The sequence below is a fragment of the Plecotus auritus genome (assembly GCF_963455305.1).
Source record: "Plecotus auritus genome assembly, chromosome: 7".
NCBI classification, from domain to species: domain Eukaryota; kingdom Metazoa; phylum Chordata; class Mammalia; order Chiroptera; family Vespertilionidae; genus Plecotus; species Plecotus auritus.
In genome coordinates, this window is record NC_137774.1 from 142,811,972 (window position 1) to 142,832,879 (window position 20,908).

Here is a 20,908-nt window from a genome sequence, read left to right on the forward strand (position 1 = left end):
TAAACTACTGTCTGTGGCTATAATAAGAAAATATCCCAGCAGGTTCAAAAAAGATTGGGAATTAAAAAACTACCTGTTCGCTTTTTGTAGAAGCAGAAGCAATCTGCAGACAAGCTATTCTAGCTTCAAGACAGTTAGGTAGATGCTTTTACGGAACTTGTAATTACAAAAATCCACTTTAACCTTTCTTTCTTGCTGGCAGGTGTCCTGCTGGCTTGTAGCCAGAGCTGTGAGTGCAGAGCAGCCAGCGGTGTTCCCCAGAGTGCTGACAATGCCAACACTCCAGCTGGCTGCTCATAATTGCAATGATTGTGGTCTGACAACCAAAGCTCCAAGAAAAAAAATGTGATGAATATGTGAAAATATTTTAAAAATTTGATCAGATTACAAATTTCATCTCTTTTTTTTTCTCTCCTCTATAGATATGATATCTGCACTTATAAAAATAAGCCCTGTGGAACACTGGGTAAGTGTTTTATTAAAGGAGGATAGTTCAAATTGTCTCTTTGGTCCAGTGGCTTTGCTCTTTATTATTAATTTGGTCATTTTCCTTTCTGACACATCTGAAATGACTCCTATAAATTGTTAAAACTAACCTTTGTGGATATGTCACCTACTAGGAAACAAGTAGAATGATGATTAAAAACAACTTAGAAGATGATTAAAAATCATCAAACAATAATGATAAATCAGAAGTTGCCACTCATTTTCATGTAATGCATTTTCCAAAAGTACCAAGGAGTTTGAGAGCAAATGAAAGCAACCAGCATCTTTAAATTTCAGGCGAGGAAAGGAAAGGCAAAAACCACTTTGGAGATACTTAAGGAAGAAGCATTGAGAGCAGTATTTATTTTTTTTGGGGGGGGGGCGGGGGGGCGGTGCAATTTGATGGAAATAGTATATCCCCATATATTAAGATATTATTGGAAATTTTTAGTACTTGAACAAAAAAGAGCAAAGTTGTAAAATATTACAGATAGTAGTAGAGAGGATACAATTATATTTCTTGTGTGCCCCCAAATCGTTTTTTAAAAAGAATTTTTATAATCTAGAATTTAAAAAATCACATTTTGTTGCAGATCATAACTTTATACTGGTAAAAGTTAACTACATTAACTTCAAGTAAAATAAATTTTAAGCAAATAGAGTTATTTTAAGAAATGGGGATTTGTTTAATGATAATTTTTTAGTGTCAGGAGACTTTTAACAGGCTCAGAAGTTAAGCAACTGAAGGTGAATTCTCTAGTTTCTCCCTGACAAATCTCAACCTTTTTACCTGTCAAGGAATAATTTTGAAATCTACTCCTATGCTCCTCATCAGAATGTTTTAAGATCAAATTAAAATAGGACTGGGGAAAAAAAGTATTACCCCACTTCCTGGGGTGTTCAGTGAATCATCTCTTCGGAGATTAAAATTTCTCTTGATGATTTTACCTGCCTTCCAGTCTTCTCCTACCTCATTTCCCTCAGGATTTATGGCTAAAGAAGAAATCTCAATTAGCGAAGGATGAGTATTACAGTGGAGAAGTTTGCTAGTTAAAAAGCATAATGCAGGAAGAGCTCTCATCAGAAAGATGTTATTTGTAGTATTTTAGGTTAACAAGACCAATGTAATCCAATGGAAGAGTTCCTGAACCGGAAATGAACGTCTGATTTTGACAGTTTCAGTGCATTGCCTCTCATAGTTTATTTAGCTCTTTGTCCCTCAATTTCTTTATCTATGAAGTAGAAGTAGTGTCTGTCCTGCTACAGGGATGTTGTTAAAATCATTTAAGTAATAAAATATAAAGGTGTTTAGTAAAGAAGTAGTATAAAAATGAACAGCTGTTATTATTTAATGTGGAGATTATACTGTTTAACTTACTTTTTCTATTATTGTTCAAATTCTGCAAGCATTTACTAAGTGCCTAGTCAACTTTAAGTACAGTAGACACTAAGCCTCAGAGAAGGTACAAGCCAGAATGTATGTATGTATATGTATACATACCTGTTCTGCTTTTTGAAGATAGATTATTTACATTGAAATATATTCTTCATTGGGACATTGAAGAACACTGTCCCAGTAATAACACTGCTTAGAACTTTTATTGTCATTTTTATTAAAGTAAATTTGAGGTATTTTCCTACCCTCTCTCCTTTTATATTTTTCAAAATAATGTGTTCAAATTTTTATAGTTTACTAATTTCTAGAATCAATACATGCCAATGCATTTTCAAGCTCAATGTAAAATTTTCAAATTTTAAATCATTCTAAATTATTTTTTATACTGTCTCATAGTGAAAACTGAGTAAACTATATATATATATATATATATATATATATACATATATATACATATATATATGTATATGTACACACACACACACACACACACACACACACACACGTGTTGACCTTATGTGGAAAATACATTATCAGTACAGAAGTGAGCAGGAATTTTCTTTTTGAATGGCCATGCTAGTGACTTTCATGTTGGTTTTGTGCTGATGCTTGTATATTCTCTTGCTTGCTTAGTACTTCTGACGACCAATTTTAACCTAGCTAAGTAGATTTAAGGGTGCAAACTGTGGCCATCAAACTGAGGAAATCTAAATGACCCAAATAGTAATCAAACCCCTATTAACACAATCACACATAAGAACTTTGACAGCTTCGATTTTATAGGAATACAGAAAATAGTGGGGGGTTGTGAAAATGCAGTAGCATTTAAATTACTTTTTCATTTTAGTTAAAATTTACCTTTATATTTTCAACAAGTAGTAGTTATTTCCAAAATATATTCTTTCTTAAGTTGTCCTTTTAGTAGAGTTAACAATTTTATATCAGATGCAGAGGTAAAGCAGTGCTTACAAATACAGCATGGGGAGTCACTGAAAATTCTCAATGAAAAATACAGCACATGGCACATACCAAACAACAACAAACAAAAAGCTAGCCCATGGAATAATATATTTTGGGAAATGTAAGAAATGTTAATTTAACAATAATTATTCTTATTAATATATATATTTTTAAACCAAATTTTATAAAGCTTGAAACAGGGTTTTGAGTGGCGTTTTTGTCCCATATCATGGACCTTGTTGAACCCAATAGCTTGAAGCCATTTAATATACTGCAAACTTTTTGTTTGTTTGTTTTCTTTCTCTCTCTGTCTCTCTTTCTCCCAGTGGAGTCCCTCTTTTCACATCCTCTTCTTCAGGTCCTAAGACTTTTAAGTGAATGGAAGGGCAGGACAAGGGTAACACTAGTGTTTATAACTCTGTGAAACAGAAATTAACCCCTTCCCCAACTGCTGCCTCTTCCACATAAAACAGTAGGAAAAGTAAACAGTCTATTAGCAAATCCAGCACTAACCTTATCTCTGTTCCAATGTGGTTATTATGTGGATATTGCATATTAGAAGATCCAGAGAAACAATTTCTAGAGCTTTCTTGTCAGTAAAAGTATGAATTGAATGGCTTTTACTGTTTCAAATCAGTGCAACTGGGGAATTATACCAGCACAGAACATTGTTTATTGCACTCGATAAATATTTATTGAATTGGATTCAAATCACTTTTGTTGGGAAGATAATTATTAATATTTGGCTGATGATAGTAGACTACTAACATATAAAGAGTCTTGCCTGGTTTTCCTTCAATTTCTTATAAATAACTTTTGCCCCTATGTGTGGTAAGTATGATTTGGCATCTGTTTTCTTGCAACACATGACATTTTATCTTCTGTACAAAAGTAATTTTTTTCTAAGCACTGTTTTAAAGTTGCATACTAATTCACAGAGCATGATATTCATTTGGAAGTAAATAATTAAAGCTTTTACATACTGACATTCCCAAAGGAAGAATACTTTGAGTAACATAACATTTCACTAGAATCAGTGAATTTACACCATAATTTTTCTTTATTAGTATAACTCTAAGGCATCGAAGGGGGATGGGAGAGGGGAGAACGAAATTGAATATGTGAATGACTTTCCTACCATTAAAACACTTAAAGAAATTGTTGCATTAGTATCAGGACTAATTTCAGAAGATTAGAAATATGCAACAACCTCCTGTCTTTAACATTTCTCCTTTTTCTCTTTTGAATCATTCATTTTTGTTTTTATAAAAATGTCATTTTAGAAAACCATTTGGGATTCCCTTTTTTTTGGTAACTAAAAAGTTGCTTGTATATTTTTATGAACCCACTAAACTTAAACAGATCTCTTTAGAAAAATAATGTGGATATATTTTGCTTTCTACAGCCTAAAGAATGTTAAAATAGAAATGCTTTCTTGAATTCCCTCTTCTGGCTCAAGTTACTAGGTGGTCCCAAGTTACCAGAAGTAAAATTTATAAATCTAACCCCTAGTCTAGACATTTTCCAGCACTGACTGCAGTTCAAAAAATATTAATGTCTAGCCGGCAAAGTGAAACTCCCCCCAGTGATTTTGCAAATGACTAGAAAGTTAACCTTTTGCCAACTGCTCCTTCTGTGCATGGAGGTTATTAAAAAGAATCCAGGCATTTATAAGTATGGGCTTTTTAAGACTGAAACACCTTGGCTTGACCCTTTGTGTCTCCTTCTGTTTATTCAGGCTTGGCCTCTGTGGCTGGAATGTGTGAGCCTGAAAGGAGCTGCAGCATTAATGAAGACATTGGCCTGGGTTCAGCTTTTACCATTGCACATGAGATTGGTCACAAGTGAGTGAGTTTAAGAAAATCAAAATAAATTTTAGAGCTCCACTCCTTTGAGCAACTCATAACTACTGTGCGGAACACATGTGCTCAACCATATTTTACTGCCTTTTTGTCTGATTTCAATAGAGAATGTTATAATTTAGGGTGCTGGGATAAATCATCTTAAGAACTGGAGACTTGTTAAATAATCTTTCTGATTCATGACTAGTGTCCTCCGAGTGGTGAATACATCACACTTAAGTTTTGTGATATATGTACATGTGCAGTAATTTAGTTTTAGCGTGGTCTACTCAACACCCGGCTCCTCAAAGTGAAATTGTTGAAATGATCTTTCTTTTCCTCAAGTGACAACACCTTTATATTTTAAAATCATCATTGACACCAGTTCCATAAAATTTACTTTGAGTTTTCACTCTTCATACAGCTTGTGAGCATCTTTTCCAGGCATGAAGTTTATGCAGTCATTGCTATGCAACTTATATTTTCAGGGGTACTTGTGTGTCATTAAAAATAAGAAAGAAAGAAATGGTGTTCCAAGAGTAGTGAGATATCATCCTTACTACTTTTTAGGAGGATCTAGTTTTTAATATTTGTTTTAAATATATCTGGCCCAAAACTGTCCTATCCACCTCTCATCTATAAAACCCTACTTTCTTTACTCCAAACACAGGCAGTAGTAAATATAAAAGTCTGCTCATGTGAAGGGAGAGGAGTTTGAAAACTTTAAAAGGATAGTCAAACATTTTTATGTCAAGCAAGCAATCTATTTGCAAGAGCTCCTGACATTTGTATGATCTAAGTTTTACAGTCTGCTTTTTTTGGATAAAAAATGGGTGGGGGGAAAGAACAAATAAAAATGTTTATTATACACTTGCCTTAGCGATCATTCCTGAGATAAATTTGTAGTTCAGCTTTTTTTTTTTTTTTCCTTGAAAGAGGAGAGTAAAATTGGATCAGTCTGTTGCATTATTTGGAAAATTGCAATTTAAATTTTACCAAATTAGTATTGATTTATGGGTAACCTTAAGTAATCGGCAAGTTTCAAACCCGGATTGCTTCAGATATGGGGAAAAGTCAGCATTACACTTTTAATAAAGTCCTAAAAATATTGGTGTTCTAGTTTCCATTGCAATAAACAGCAGGGGAACAAAAGGGAAAAGCCCTTCTTATGCAGGCAGTTTATCTTCAGTGCACTTAAAAATTTAGCTCATTAATGACTGTCATAATCTTATGCAGCCAGACTGAATGTAATAGGTTCTGTTAGATTCAATTAAATCGAGAGGTCAGGACAAGCAACATAGCATAGATGAGTAATGTGTGTATGGGAGCTCTACTCCTTCATGCAGTTACATGTAAGTCAATGCCAGCATATGCTTCGAAAGTCCCCTTTTCTTGTATCTACTTACATAGCCCATTTGAGGGTTTATCTCTGTATCTTTCATTAAGATTCTAACTGAACTACTCTCAGGCTCCCTAGATTTTTGTTGTTGTTGTTGGCCTAATGGGCAATTCCTTTAAATTTTTCCTAAGATAAATGGTTTATACCTTCTGTAGAAGAATGTGCAAGATGTAGAATATACCTCTTAAGATTTATGTTCCTCCCTAACCGGTTTGGCTCAGTGGATAGAGCGTCGGCCTGCTGACTGAAGGGTCCCAGGTTCGATTCCGGTCAAGGGCATGTACCTTGGTTGCATGTACCTACTGGGGATGTGCAGGAGGCAGCTGATCGATGTTTCTCTCTCATCGATGTTTCTAACTCTCTATCCCTCTCCCTTCCTCTCTAAAAAATCAATAAAAAAATACCTTAAAAAAAAAGATTTATGTTCCTTCGAATTACTTTTTTTCACTGCTAATTCTTGTTTGATAGTGTGATTGTTAGAAATTGGTGTGGGGGATACACAAAATGCTTTATAATGAGAGCCAGAAGAAATGCTTCCATTCAAAAATATTATTTGACTGACTAGAAGTTAGCTTTCTTTCCATGTCCAGTTGATTACTATGTGACTATTCCTTTTCCCCCAGACAACTAGGCAGGATGTGATTAACATGTTGTCTTTTTCAATATGTCAAATTGTATTTGGTCAGTTAGGGAAAATCTATTTCATGGATAAAGAGCCCTTTACTTGCTTTTAAGATTTTAGGGTTTAGCTTTGAGGAACCCAGCAAGTCAGTCTGGCACAATTCATATAATTAAAATACAGTGCTTTCTGTTCTTCTGAAACAAAGCAATAGCCATGATAAACATCAAGTATACTTTTCAGATAAAATATAGTGAGCATTTTTTGTAATTTGTATCGTGTAGTAGGGTGGATTTCAGTGAGATGATGAAGTCTGCAGCTTCATCACAATGAAGAACATTTGACCACTGATTACTGAAAAGTGCCCCTACTAAGTCATTAGACTGTGTGAATACTGTCTACCTTTTAAAAACATGTAGAATATGGTTTTGCACCCAGTGCTTGCTCATGTAGGGACATAATATCCATTTTAAACAGCTACGGGATAGCTTTTTTCTTTGGCTGGGCCTTAATGACTACTTTTATTTTTCTCCATACTTTTGTGAAAACAAGAAGTTAGTTTCCTTGTCAAATGAAAAATTGAGGTTTATGCTATTTTTAAATGGCATGTCTACCTCTAAGGTAGGCTATAAGCCAAAGGCACTTAATGAAACTGTATAGAAAAGAATGTTCTTTGAAAGATTTTTTTCATTAATTATGTAGTTGCCATATTTTCAGAAGTTGAAAAATTATGGTGTTAAAGAGGGGTGGCAAGAACTCAACCAGACCTCTAGTTATATTGAGAAAACTATCTAATGTATTCCTACTATACAAAAATAATTAAAAAAAAGAGATATTAAAATATTCATATTTTTAAAGGATGCACATTGAAGTCTGCAGGACTGAAGTCACACAATGTCTGATATTTACTTTTAAAAGAAAGGGGGAAAAGGGTAAGATAAAGCAAGAATAGCAACATGTTACATTTTATACTCATCGTGATGTGTGGATGGGAGTTCATTAGGCTGCTCCCTCTACCATTGTATATGTCTTACTTCTTTTGCAAATAAGAATAGGTCTCAAGGCCACAAATCTTTTAGATGTGACAACTCATTTATTAACTAATAGTGATTGAGTGAACTCTAAACCTGATATTCAGAAAATGTGAAGAAGTGATAAAAGTTGTATTGAAAGCTGTAGGGGTATGTATATCAGTCTTGCTTTCAGAAATCAATGTCAGTGTTTGGTTTTACCAATTGGGGTATGCTTTCTATAGAAGACTGACTGGGAGATGATTTTTTTTTTTTAAAGGAGAAATGTGCCAAGACTTCAGGATAAAATTGGAAAGTTAGTTATGTGTGTTAGGAAGCTCCAATTACTGTTTTCATCCATCCAGATTTCCCTTCTTCTGGTGAAAGTACCTGTCTTTATTTTTTTATTTTTATTTATTTTTTTATCCTCATCTGAAGATATTTTTTTCATTGATTTTGAGAGAGAGTGGGAGAGAGAGGGAAAGACAGAAAGAAACATCGATGTGAGAGAAACACATTGGTAGGTTGCCTCCTGCACACGCCCTAACCAGGGCCAGGGCCAGGGAGGAACCTAAATCCGAGGTACGTGCCTTTGACCAAAATAGAATCTGGGACCCTTTGTTCAGCAGGCGGACGCTCTATCCACTGAGCCAAACCGGCCAGGGTCCTAACTGTCTTTAAATGCTTGAACAGTGCTGTGCTCCATAATAGAAGGTTAATAATAAACATGCACCAAAGTAGTTGGAACTTTAATACCTTTGCCTAGTTTTGGTATCAAAATAATGCTAGTTTTATATAATGAGTTAAGAAGTATTCTATTTCCTGGAAGAGTTTACGTTCCCATGAGTACATTTTAAAACATTATTTAGTATAATTTAAATACAATGAATGTGCTTCTATTTTGTGTATGGTTCGATGAATTTTGACAAATGTATATAACCAGGTAATCACCACCACCATCAAGATATCAACATTTCCATTAACTAAAAAAATCCCCATGTTTCCTTTCACAGTCAATCTCCACCCTCCCTCCCCCTTACCTGGCACAGATCTACTTTCTATCATTACAGATTAGACTTGTCTTTTCTGTAGTTTCATTTAAATGAACTTGCGTAGTGGCTACTCTTTTGTGTCTCGGTTCCTTGCCTCAGCACATTGTTTTTAAGGTTCATCCATGTTGTGTATATTAGTAGTTTTTTTTTTTTTTTTTTCTGAATAGTATTTCATAGCACATATTCCATTTTAGGTTGTTTTCTAGTTTTGGCTATTATGGATAGGACTTCTGTGAACATCCATGTATAATGATTTGTATGGAAATATGCTTTCATTTCTCTTGGGTGATATTGCTGGTAGTATGGTATGTGTTAGTTTCATTTTATATAAATGTATAAACTATTTTTCAAAGTGGCTATATACCATTTTGCATTCCCACTAGCAATCTATGATGGGTTACTTCAAATCCTTGCCAACTCTTTGTGATTTTAATCATTATTATGCATTTTAGTGGTATCTCATTGTGTTTTAATTAGTTGATCATTGATTCCCTGATAGACTAATGATGTTAGTGATAATGAGTATCTTTTGCTTATTTGTCATTCATTATCTCCTTTGCATTCTATTCAAATCCTTTTTCCATTTCTTAACAAAACAGATGTTTTCTTCTTACTGAGTCGTAAGACTTATCAATAGTATATTCTAGGTAAAAGTTGTCATATATACATAATGTGAATATTTATTTTGTCCAAGTCTGTTGCTTGCCATTCATTTTTTAATGGTGCCTTGTACAAAACAGAATTTTGATAAAGTCTAATTTAAAAGTTTTCTTTTATGATTTGTGTTTTTTGTGTCCTAAGAAATCTTTGCCTACTTCAAGATTTTCTATTTTTGTATAGAAGTTCTATACTTTTAGCTTTTGATATATGTGCTGCCGAAGCGAACACAACTTTTAGCTTTTATATTAAGATCTACAGTGAGTTTTGGGTTATGTTTTTTTTTTTTTTTTGGTGTGGTGCAATATAAAGATTGAAGTTTCTCTTTTTCTCACGAATATTCAGTTATTTCAGCACAATTTGTGTAGAAAAATTGGTTGACATACTTTTCCTTTAATGTCTTTGTCTAGTTTGAGTATCAGAATAAAGTTAATGTTGTAAGTTGAATTAAGAACTGTTCTAGTTTCTAGACGAGTTTGTGTGCATTAGGTGGATATAATTTTCTTCCTAAATGTTTGATAGAATTTACTAATGAGGCCATCTGAGCCAAGAATTTTCTTTGTGGGAACGTTAATTAATAAGTTAATTTCTTATTAGTTATAAAATAACATTATCTAAATCTTGAGTCTTTTTTAATTATGTCTTTTTTTTTCTTACTCATCCTTTTTATTGTTAATTACGTCTTTCAAAGTAGTAGAGTATTTTAGCTAAGTTGTTAAATTTATCATACACATGTTTAAATTTATATAATATACATAATAATGTTCCATCATTCATTCCTGATATTTGTAATTTGTGTTTTCTCCTTTATTCCTTTTTTCCCACCTTAATTGCGATATAATTGACATATAGCATTGTATAAGTTTAAGCGTACAAAATGATGATTTGATACATGTATATATTGCACAATGATAACCATGATAAGGTTAGTTAACACATATCACATCATATAATTATCCTTGTGTGTGTGTGTGTGTGTGTGTGTGTGTGTGTGTGTGGTGAGAACATTTAACATTCACTCTCTTAGCAACTCTCAAGTATACAATACAGTAGATATAGTCATACTACTTTATGTTCTCACAGAACTTACTTACCTTATAACTGGAAGTTTGTATGCTTTGAACAACATCTCCTGATTTCACTCACACTCCAGCCTCTGGCAACTTCCAATTTATTCTCTATTTTTATGAGTTCAGCCTTTTAATTTATTTTTACTTTTTAAATTTTTGATTGAATTTATTGGGGTGATATTGGTTAATAAAATTATACAAGTTTCAGCTATAGAATTCCATAATACATCATCTGTATATTGTATTATATGTTCACCACCCTGAGTCAATCTCCTTCCATCACCATTTATTCCCCCCTATATTTACACTCTTCTACCTCCCCCCAATCTCCACTTTACCGATCAACACCATGCTATTGTCTGTGTCCATGTTTTTCCTTTTTTGCTTAATCCCTTCACCTTTTTCACCCAGCCTCCCCTCCACACACACTCCCATCCTCCAAGAGCTGTCAGCCTACTCTCTATGAGGCTATCTCTCCTTTGCTTGTTAGTTCATTTTGTTCGTCAGATTCCACATGAGTGAAATCATATGGCCCTTGTCTTTCTCTGACTGGCTTATTTCACTTAGCATAATGCTCTCCAGGTCCACCCATGCTGTTGCAAAGAGTAAGATTTCCTTCTTTTTTACGGCCAAATAGTATTCCATTGTGTAATTGTACCACAGCTTTTTTATCCACTCATCGATTGATGGGCACTTGGGCTGTTTTCAAATCTTGACTATTGTAAATAATGTTGCAATGAATATAGGGGTACATATATTCTTTTGAATTAGTGTTTCAGGTTTCTTTGGATATATATTCTTAGAAGTAGAATTGCTGGGTCATAAGGCAATTCCATTTTTAACTTTTTGAGGTAACTCCATACTGCTTACCACAGTGGCTGCACCAATATGCATTCCCATCAGCAGTGCACAAGGGTTCCCTTTTCTCCATAGCCTCACCAACATTTGTTGATTTATTGATGATAGCCATTCCAGCAGGTGTGAGGCTGTATCTCATTGTGGTTTTAATTTGCATTTCTCTGCTGATTAGCGATGTTGAGTGTCTTTTCACATGTCTATTGGCCATCTGTATGTTCTCTTTGGAGAAGAGTCTGTTCAGGTCTTTTGCCCAATTTTAATTGGATTTTTTTGGGTTCTTTTGGTGTTGAGTTTTATAAGTTCTTTGTAAATTTTGGATACTAACCCCTGATCAGATGTATCCTTGATGGATATGTTCTCCCATTCAGTGGGTTGTCTTTCCATTTTGTTGATGGTTTTCTGTGCTGTCCAGAAGCTTTTTAGTTTGATGTAATCCCATTTGTTTATTTTTTCTTTTGTTTCCCTTGACCAAAGGAAGAGTTTATACTAAATGTGAACTTGCTTTATACAGGTTTGCAAAGAGTCAAGATTTCGTTAGGCACACCCCTCCTCATTAAATATCTTCCTAAATAAGTCCAAAATAAAGTCCAAAGGTAGAACTGAGTTCCAAATTCTGTTTTAGAAAACACGTAAGCAAATTGTAATAACTATCCTATTGGGTAACTATTAAAACTAAAAATGTTTGCCAGATGTGGGTATAGAAGGCTCTGAGTACATCCATTAAATTTTGTTTTTGCTTTATTGTAACAAGTGATTCATAGCCAGGATCAGTTATGAATAAGAACATATCAAAGAGATTACAAATGGAAAATAGTTTTTAAGAAAGATGTCCCTTTATTCCCTTATATTTTTCTACTACAATGGGAAGGCTTAGTTTTGAGATTTTATAGTTGTCACAATTTAGACTATAATTATGTCATCACTTTTTAAAGTTACTTTTTAAAGGGAAATTTACTCACTTTAAAACATTAAGAAACTATTCTTTTAAAAAATATATTTTAAAATTTTTTTATTGATTTTTAGAGAGGAAGGGAGAGGTAGAGAGAGACAGAAACATCAATGATGAGAGAGAATCATTGATCATACCCCTCACTGGGGATTGAGCCAGCAGCCCGGGCATGTGCCCTGACCGGGAATTGAATTGTGACCTCTGGCTCATAGATTGACGCTCAACCAGTGCGCCATGCCAGCGGGGCAAGAAACTATTCTTTAATTATATAATTGTGTATGTGTTATCTTATTCAAGAACTGAATAAGCATCTATTTTTTTCCTCTAGTGGCTGATTTTAAAAGTACATGCTCTGTGTGCTAACGATTATTTAACAAAATGCAAGACAGTTTAAATACCATGATAATTTAAGAAAAGATGATGTTGATATATTAGCAACACGATAAAATTAAGATTGCTTAGATAAAAAAGTTGAATTAGGCATTTTAAGATTTTTCTTAGCTATACAGATCCTTTGTTTGGTTTGAAAACATCAATTATGATTTTAAAAAGAATCTCCAGACTGGCATGCGTATTAACTTTATACTCAGTAGTCTGTATTTACTCTTTTTTATTTTTACTAATCTTCCAAAAGAACAAATAAGAATTGTGTATCATAATCGAGAGTAAGCTATTATTTTGTGGTCCAAAATACATTGTTACTTTTACAGTAAGTGGTCAAATAATATATGGTTAAGTGATGTAAAATATAATCACCAATGAGCTTCCTCTAATATATCCTAAAAAATAAATGACATAAGGAATTCGTTCCTTATATATCTCTTCACATATGTATATAAGGAGATTTTGTTTTGCTAAACATATTTTTAAAGGAAAGATAATTTTCGTAGAAAATTAACATACAATAGAAAAATATTTGGGGAAAGCATATAAGTTAACAGATTGATGTATATGATAGATTCTGAGTCACAGAAGCTTAACTTAAAAAACTTTTTTTTTATTTCAATTACAGTCCTGGCCATGTAGCTTAGTTGATTGAAGCATCATCCCTTACACCAAAAGGTTGTGCGTTCAATTGGGGCATGTACCGGAGGCAACTGATCAATGTTTCTCTCTCATACCAGTGTTTTCTCTCTCCCCCTTCCTCTCTCTCTCAAATCAATTTATATTATATTAGTTTCAGGTATACAGAATAGTGATTAGGCATTTATATAATTTATAAAAAGTCTAGTACTCACTGGCACCATACATAGTTATATTATTGACTATATTCCTTATGTTGTACTTTACATCCCCCCTGGCTATTTTGTAATTGCCAATTTGTATTTCTTAATTCCTCACAGAATCTTAATTTAATGAATAACATTTATTGCACAGTCTTTTAGTGTATATTGCAACCCATTTGTCTCTGAGTGGTGATACCACTCATTTTGACCCAAACTCTACCCTTTCTACTTCTATTACTGATATGATTTTATATATTCTTATTACATTATTCACCATCAAACGAGGTCTGTGCATATGATGCTTTCTATAATTTGGCTGTCATGTTTTATAGTCCATCAATAGGAAGATTTTCACTCATGCACAATTTCATACCAGAGATTTATTGAGCACCTGCTATATTGACCTAACCTGTATTGTGAATACAGTGATGATGAAAATAACATCTCCTATCCTGAAGAAACACATCCTTTTTATTAATTTAGCTCTTTTCCTACTCTTGATCAATTTTGCAACTGTTTTTTTATAATAGCTATAGGTCTCAACACCATATTTACTACCTTATTTAATCATTTTTAAAATATGTATTTTTATTGATTTCAGAGAGGGAGAGAAAGATAGAAACATCAATAATGAGAGAGAATCATTGGTCGGCTGCCTCGTGCACACCCCACACGGGAATTGAGCCCGCAATCCAGGCATGTGCCATTGACTGGAATTGAACCGGGACCCTTCAGTCTGCAGGTTGATGCTCTATCTACTAAGCCAAACCGTTTAGGGCTGATTTTCCAACTCTTGATCAATTACTTTAAGAACATCTAACTCTCATTCATGAATTAAAACAAAAGCAAAACTGCTAGGCTGATAGCCAAGATGGCTATTAAGTGGTTAATTGGTGGGTAGCATATACAGAGTGGATACGATGGACAAAGGGATTATTCATGTCCAGGGTGGGACAGAGCAGATGGTGCAAGATTTCACCACAGTACTCAGAACAGCATCCAGTTTGAAACTTACGAATTGTTGTTTTTTTTAAAAAATATATTTTATTGATTTTCCACAGAGAGGAAGAGAGAGGGATAGAGAGTTAGAAACATTGATGGGAGAGAAACATCAATCAGCTGCCTCTTGCACACCTCCCACTGGGGATGTGCTCGCAACCAAGGTACATGCCCTTGACCGGAATCGAACCTGGGACCTTTCAGTCTGCAGGCCGACGCTCTATCCACTGAGCCAAACCGGTCAGGGCGAAACTTACAAATTGTTTTTTGCTGAAATTTTTTATTTAATACTAGAGGCCCAGTGCACGGATTCGTGCACCGCTGGGGTCCCTCGGGCTGGCCTGCAGGGATCAGTGGACTTCTGTGCCACTGCAGCCCGGCCTTACCTGCCAGTTCATCAGGCTCCAGCCCGCTGTCCGTGTTGATCCTGCACAGCAAGAAGTAGTGCGCTAAGTGGCAAGTGCTCGGGGAGGAGCCCAAGACCGGGCTTATGGGAACACCTTTCACGTCCCGCGTGGTTCAGGGCCCACTCAGGGTCCGGGTTCTGGAGAAGGCCGCACACAAATGAAGAGAGACTTGGGAAAGTATTAATTTGGGAATATTGGGGGCCAGGCGGGAGCCCAACTCTAGTGGGAGGACTACCCCTTGCTCTGGCCTTGCAATCCCTTTTATTGAGACTATGGGATACGCCCATAACCTTTATGCAGGAAATTTCAATAACAGAAATTTACATAGGAGAAACAGAGGTGGAGGCTGCTTCAGCTAACAATGTTTCAACTAAACAGTGAGTGATTAAAACATTTAAGGTTGTTGACCAGCCTTCCCAGTTTCCTGTCCACATCTTTCTATTAGTGGGAGAATGATTGGTTTCCGGCATCTCCCCCATTTCTTTCCTTAAAAAAAAATCTTGCATCTGCAGACCAGAAATAAACACATAAGAACAAAAATGTTTGAGTCCCAATTTCAGTGTCCAACAGTTCTGAGTCCCAGTTTCAATGTCCAACAGTTCTGAGTCCCAGTTTCAGTGTCAAACAGTTCCTTATGTGTGCATGTCAGCAATGATATCTGGATGGTGGACAAATGGTGGTAATGCCAGGTCCGACCCTCTCTGGTTTGGTCCTAGGCAACCTGCAGCGTCGCACAGCTGCTGACTGCTAGTATGGCAAGGCGTCGTCAGCGTCTTCCATCTCTGGACTGTTTCTCCTCTTGTCTTCATGGTTGGAGCAGACTTGTCACAATTCCTCTCTGTTGCAGGAGTCCACATGGTCTTGGAGTTGTTTTCTGAAAATATACAAACATATTCTCGACCAAAAGTTAATAAAGGAATCTTTTCTATAAATTTTACTTGGGATCCTTTTTATTTGTTGCCCAGACGATTTTCCTTTTGGCCTATTTGATACCATATGTTTTTCATTGGTGTCTCACTGTTAGCATTACAAATGAAAATTAAATTTTTTTAAAGTAAAAATTTTCTAGATGTAATTTACTTACAGAATATTTTTCCTTACATGCTATTTTTCCACTATCCCCCCTTTTTTTGATTAATGGAGGCTTTTGGAAATTTTATAATGCAGTCTTGATAACTTTAAATTTTAATTTTTTTACACAAAAATATGACTGCTTTAGGTTCTTTGCATGTTAAACAAATTTACCATGAGAGAAACTACCAATAGAAATTTTAGTTAATAGTTTAGGAACAGCTTTTTGTCCAGTACAATTAAATTTTCTTGAATATTCACTTATTTCAATTAGCCAATTTAAATTAATCTGAAAACTTGACTACTATTTTCCTGTCAAATTTAATACTCTAACAATGATCTTATTTTACCCTGTAAATATTAATGGAAAGGATTATTTGCATCCTTGAGTAGGCTTTGAGCATTCCTGGTGCTAGGCTGGATTTAGATATAGGGCAGCTGCTGTTGGCCAAGTCTCAGTCTGTTGCCTGGGTCCCAATCTGAGCTGGTCCAAGTCTCTTTCTGTTCCCTGGGTCCCGATCTGAGCTGGGCATGAAAAGCGCGAAGCAGCCCTGGGGGCAGGAGACGTCCCTCAGAAGGGGCGAGGATTCAAGCCCCTGCAAGGCTGGGGGGGTGAGGGACTGTGCCCCACCTCTGTTGATCCCCAAGTTCTCTCCTGATGGCCCCCTGCGACTGTGCCTGTCTTAGGTTGCCCCTCCCTTGAGGAGTCTTACCCGTCATTGGCTAACCAGCCATCCTCCAGGGCCAAGCAGGGTGATGTGAGGTTCAGTTCTGTCTCCTAGGTAGCCTATGCCCCTGTGGCCTCCACGCCCAGCACCTGCCTTGGGATCCCCTCGCCTGCTGGCGGGGCCCTGGCACTGATCACATATCTTGGGGAACTCAGGTTTCTTCTCCAGAGAGGGCCCAGCTCATGCCATTGGGACAGAGACAGATCCATGGTACCAGCCATCACGAGGCTTCAACCTCAGCATAAACAGAAAGTTCAGGCAACAGCTGTGGGAGGGTCCCTCTTGTCAAAAAGGCCAGTATAGAATGCTCAAGTGCCTTCCCAGGGAGGCCTCAATTCCTTTCTGGAAGGGATTAAATCCTTTCGTGTCCTTTATATTACTGCCAATCATTCAAAGAATTAGTTTGTAAGTTTGTTTGGGATAATTGTACAACATGCTGTTGTAAAATATCAAAAATTATGACGACATTGTAGAATAATATCATGTAAGGATATTCTTTGCTGTAGGCCATGGCAATTCAATTTCAAACTGGCTGTCAATTTTTCTTTGTATAGACCAGGTCTAGTTACATTTTTTGCACCTCTCCCAGGAGCAAGTAGTGATAGTCCCCTACTTTAAAGGCCAAAACCTTTATAACATCTAAAAGTAAAATATATTTATTAATTTATATTTGATAAAGCTTTCCATGTGATTTCAAGTATCAATCGTTTAAATTTCAAAAATATTTCCTTTAAGAAGAGAGAACAAATTTTCTGTATTACTCCGGGCCCTTGGAGCTTTCCAAGAATCATCTCTGTTAAAGCCTTGAAATTTTAACATGGAAAAAAACAATCAATATATATCCATATATGATTTAAAGATTATAATACTTTTTATAATTATCTTAAGATATCAATTAGATTTTAAACTAGTTTTTGCATAGAAAAATTTGAATTAATCCTCTTTTTAATTAGACCAATAATAAGCAACTTATTTTGAATTCCTAATTATTACAGAAAACACATTTTATTTTCTCAAAAATAAGTTCTTATACTTTAGACATTTAATTACCACAACTATATAATTTCTCCCAATTTAATTTGCACTTTGAACTTTTAAAGCTGGCAAGTCAAATATATTTAGTATTTCCTAGATTAATAACACTTTACATTTTTAAGAAAAATACAAGACATAATCAATTAATAGATTCAATTCTGTCCTCTAGGTTTTTTATGAGGCAAATTTAAACTTTACTTTTTATTTGCCAGTAGCTCTGTAAAACCGGTTTGGTTTATTCTAATGTAAATTACCACATTTTTCAAAGATGGTTCCTGGCAGGAAACTAGATTACCTGTCTGCTGGGGGAAGGGCGTCTACCCCTTCCTCCATTAACAAAGGGCTTAGCCAGTTACCTGGGCTACTTAGCTCTTTATAATTAATACATTATTTATCTATATTTCAACAATTTCTTTGAGATTCTAGAGTCAATTATAATTATTTTCAAGCATTCACTTTGGATAAATTCTATAACAGAGACAAATTTACTTATTTTCTCGTAGGCCTTAAAAGTTAATTTTTAACAAGGTTCATTAGCATTTGAAAAACTACTGTTGCTGGAATTAGCTTGAATTTCTTTCGAGAAGACTTTTTCACCATTTTTCTTAGGAAAAAGAACCAGTTCTGGGTTTCTCATTTTCTATAGCTTTTGCAGAGAGATTCCAGCTGAAGACAATCTAAATGTCCGAAATCGGACCATGCGCGCATTCTGTCTTATAGCTAGGTTCTCTCCCCACAAGCACAGAAATTTCAGACACATTTCTAAATTTTTAAGACTTCTTCATGGCGAGAAAGGAAACTTTAAATTAGCATACTGGGAGAGTGGGCTTCCATATTGGATCTCCACGTGTCTCCCTTCCCCCACATCCTGCTTACTTCTGGGGAAGTTTCAGCAACAGATCTGGCCGAATTTCTTTTCATACTTAAAAGATAGACAGATCTTAAGTTTTTTCTTTCTTTTTCGCTTTCTGAAGTAGTAACTAGCACCCAATTTGGCCAAGATTTGCATTTCCCTGTGAGTTCTTTTATAATTTTTAACCTTAAGTAATCTCATTGTGGGAGAGCGGATATCCCTGCCCTCTCCTGCCATCTTTGAATTTCTCCGCACCAGAGGTGGTTTTAGCAGTGGAGTTTCATTTCTTATTACAGATTTTAAATTCCAAATACCAATTAAGATTTTTATTTGAACAAGAAGCCACATTATTTTATAACCTAATTCTTCCCCATTAGCCTGGCTGAAAAAGACGTTCCCACCCTACTTACAGATCGAGACTCTGCAGCTAGTCCGTGGGCTTTGCGTGCGGTGAATTTTCCTCACCTTTTTCCGGTGAATTTCCCTCACCGTTTTCTGGTGAATTTCCACACCTTTTCTCGGTGTAATTTTTTTCCTTCCTTCGCTCTTAGGCGAAAAATACCTTCTCTTCCAGAAGCCCCACGTTGGGCGCCAGATGTGGGAACCCCTTTCACATCCCGCGTGGTTCAGGGCCCACTCAGGGTCTGGTTTCTGGAGAAGGCCGCACACAAATGAAGAGAGACTTGGGAAAGTATTAATTTGGGAATATTGGGGGCCAGGCGGGAGCCCAACTCTAGTGGGAGGACTACCCCTTGCTCTGGCCTTGCAATCCCTTTTATTGAGACTATGGGATACGCCCATAACCTTTAGGCAGGAAATTCCAAAAACAGAAATTTACATAGGAGAAAAAGAGGTGGAGGCTGCTTCAGCTAACAATGTTTCAACTAAACAGTGAGTGATTAAAACATTTAAGGTTGTTGACCAGCCTTCCCAGTTTCCTGTCCACATCTTTCTATTAGTGGGAGAATGATTGGTTTCTGGCACGGGCTGGGTGCCACTCCTGCTCATCCCGGCCAGCCTGCCAGCTCAGCCTGGGTGCACAGGGGGAGTGTCCATGAGAGAGGCTCATGCAGCCACAGCTACACTCACCAGCCGTCAGCCCGGAGGAGTCTGGGGGCCTTCTGTCAGCTGAGCGGCACTCCTGTGTTGAGCGTCTGCCCCCTGGTGGTCAGTGCATGTCAAAGCTGCTGGCCTGTCATCCAGTCTTCTGCTCATCCAGTCGCTTAGGCTTTTATATATATAGGTTTTTGGATTGTGGTTGACCGCGGATTACTGAAACCGCAGATAAGGGTAACTACTTTAGTAAGTAATTCTGCTCTTTATCCAGGGGGTGATGTTACCTCATTTCTTAAAGTTATCCTGAAACGTAGCCTGGGTAAAGAGCAAGCCTTGCAGACTTGGTATACCCAGCATAATGTGGGAAGCACAAGAGGCCCACAGAAGGCTGTCTCTCTTAACCTCCCCCCTCACCTTTCTCTCTCTCTCTGGTCCTAAAACCCTCCACAAATGAGAAATTACTTTTATGTAATCTGAAATGTTTTATTAAACACATAAAACCAACCATGGGAGTGTTCTCTTGTTACTACTGTTCACTCATCAGGGTGGGCCCCAGGTTTACTAAACTCTCTCTCTTGTTCTGTTCTTTAAAAAAACACAGTATTTTTGAAACTAAAGAGCAGACTTTATTTTACATCTGTCTGTCTATCTACCTACCTACCTACCTACCTACCTATCCATCCGTCCATCTATCCAGCCAGCCAACCTTAGTTCTTTTTTTTTTTTTTTTTAAATATATTTTATTGATTTTTTACAGAGAGGAAGGAAGAGGGATAGATAGTCAGAAACATCGATGAGAGAGAAACATCGATCAGCTGCCTCCTGCATGCCTCCTATTGGGGATGTGCCCGCAACCAAGTTACATGCCCTTGACCGGAATCGAACCTGGGACCTTTCAGTCCGCAGGCTGACGCTCTATCCACTGAGCCAAACCGGTTTTGGCACCAACCTTAGTTCTTGGCACAATATCATTATCAGTCCCAGGAAGGACCCTTCTGCTCTATTTCTATATTTCCATTACCACTGCCATTTGTTTTCCCCCATAGATAACTACTCTAACAATTTTGATACGTATATTTGAGTACATATATATCCTTGTAAAATATTGCAGGTTGTTTTGTACATGTATGTATTCATTTTTAGCTTTTTAAGTTTGAAATGATTTCAAACTTATAGAAATATTGATATAATAAAAAGCCTTTCCATGTGTCCTTCACTCAGATTCAGTTGTTAATA

At 36.1% G+C, this 20,908-nt stretch overlaps 1 protein-coding gene across 1 annotated transcript in view; it reads left to right on the top strand.

Moving 5' to 3' along the window:
- Positions 1-20,908, top strand: part of ADAMTS6 (ADAM metallopeptidase with thrombospondin type 1 motif 6) — a 236,695-nt gene that overhangs the window by 89,270 nt on the left and 126,517 nt on the right. The window contains exons 8-9 of the mRNA XM_080678095.1: positions 423-466; positions 4,581-4,686. Of these exons, the coding sequence (XP_080534221.1) occupies positions 423-466; positions 4,581-4,686 (150 nt within the window). The remainder of the gene's footprint in view (positions 1-422; positions 467-4,580; positions 4,687-20,908) is intronic.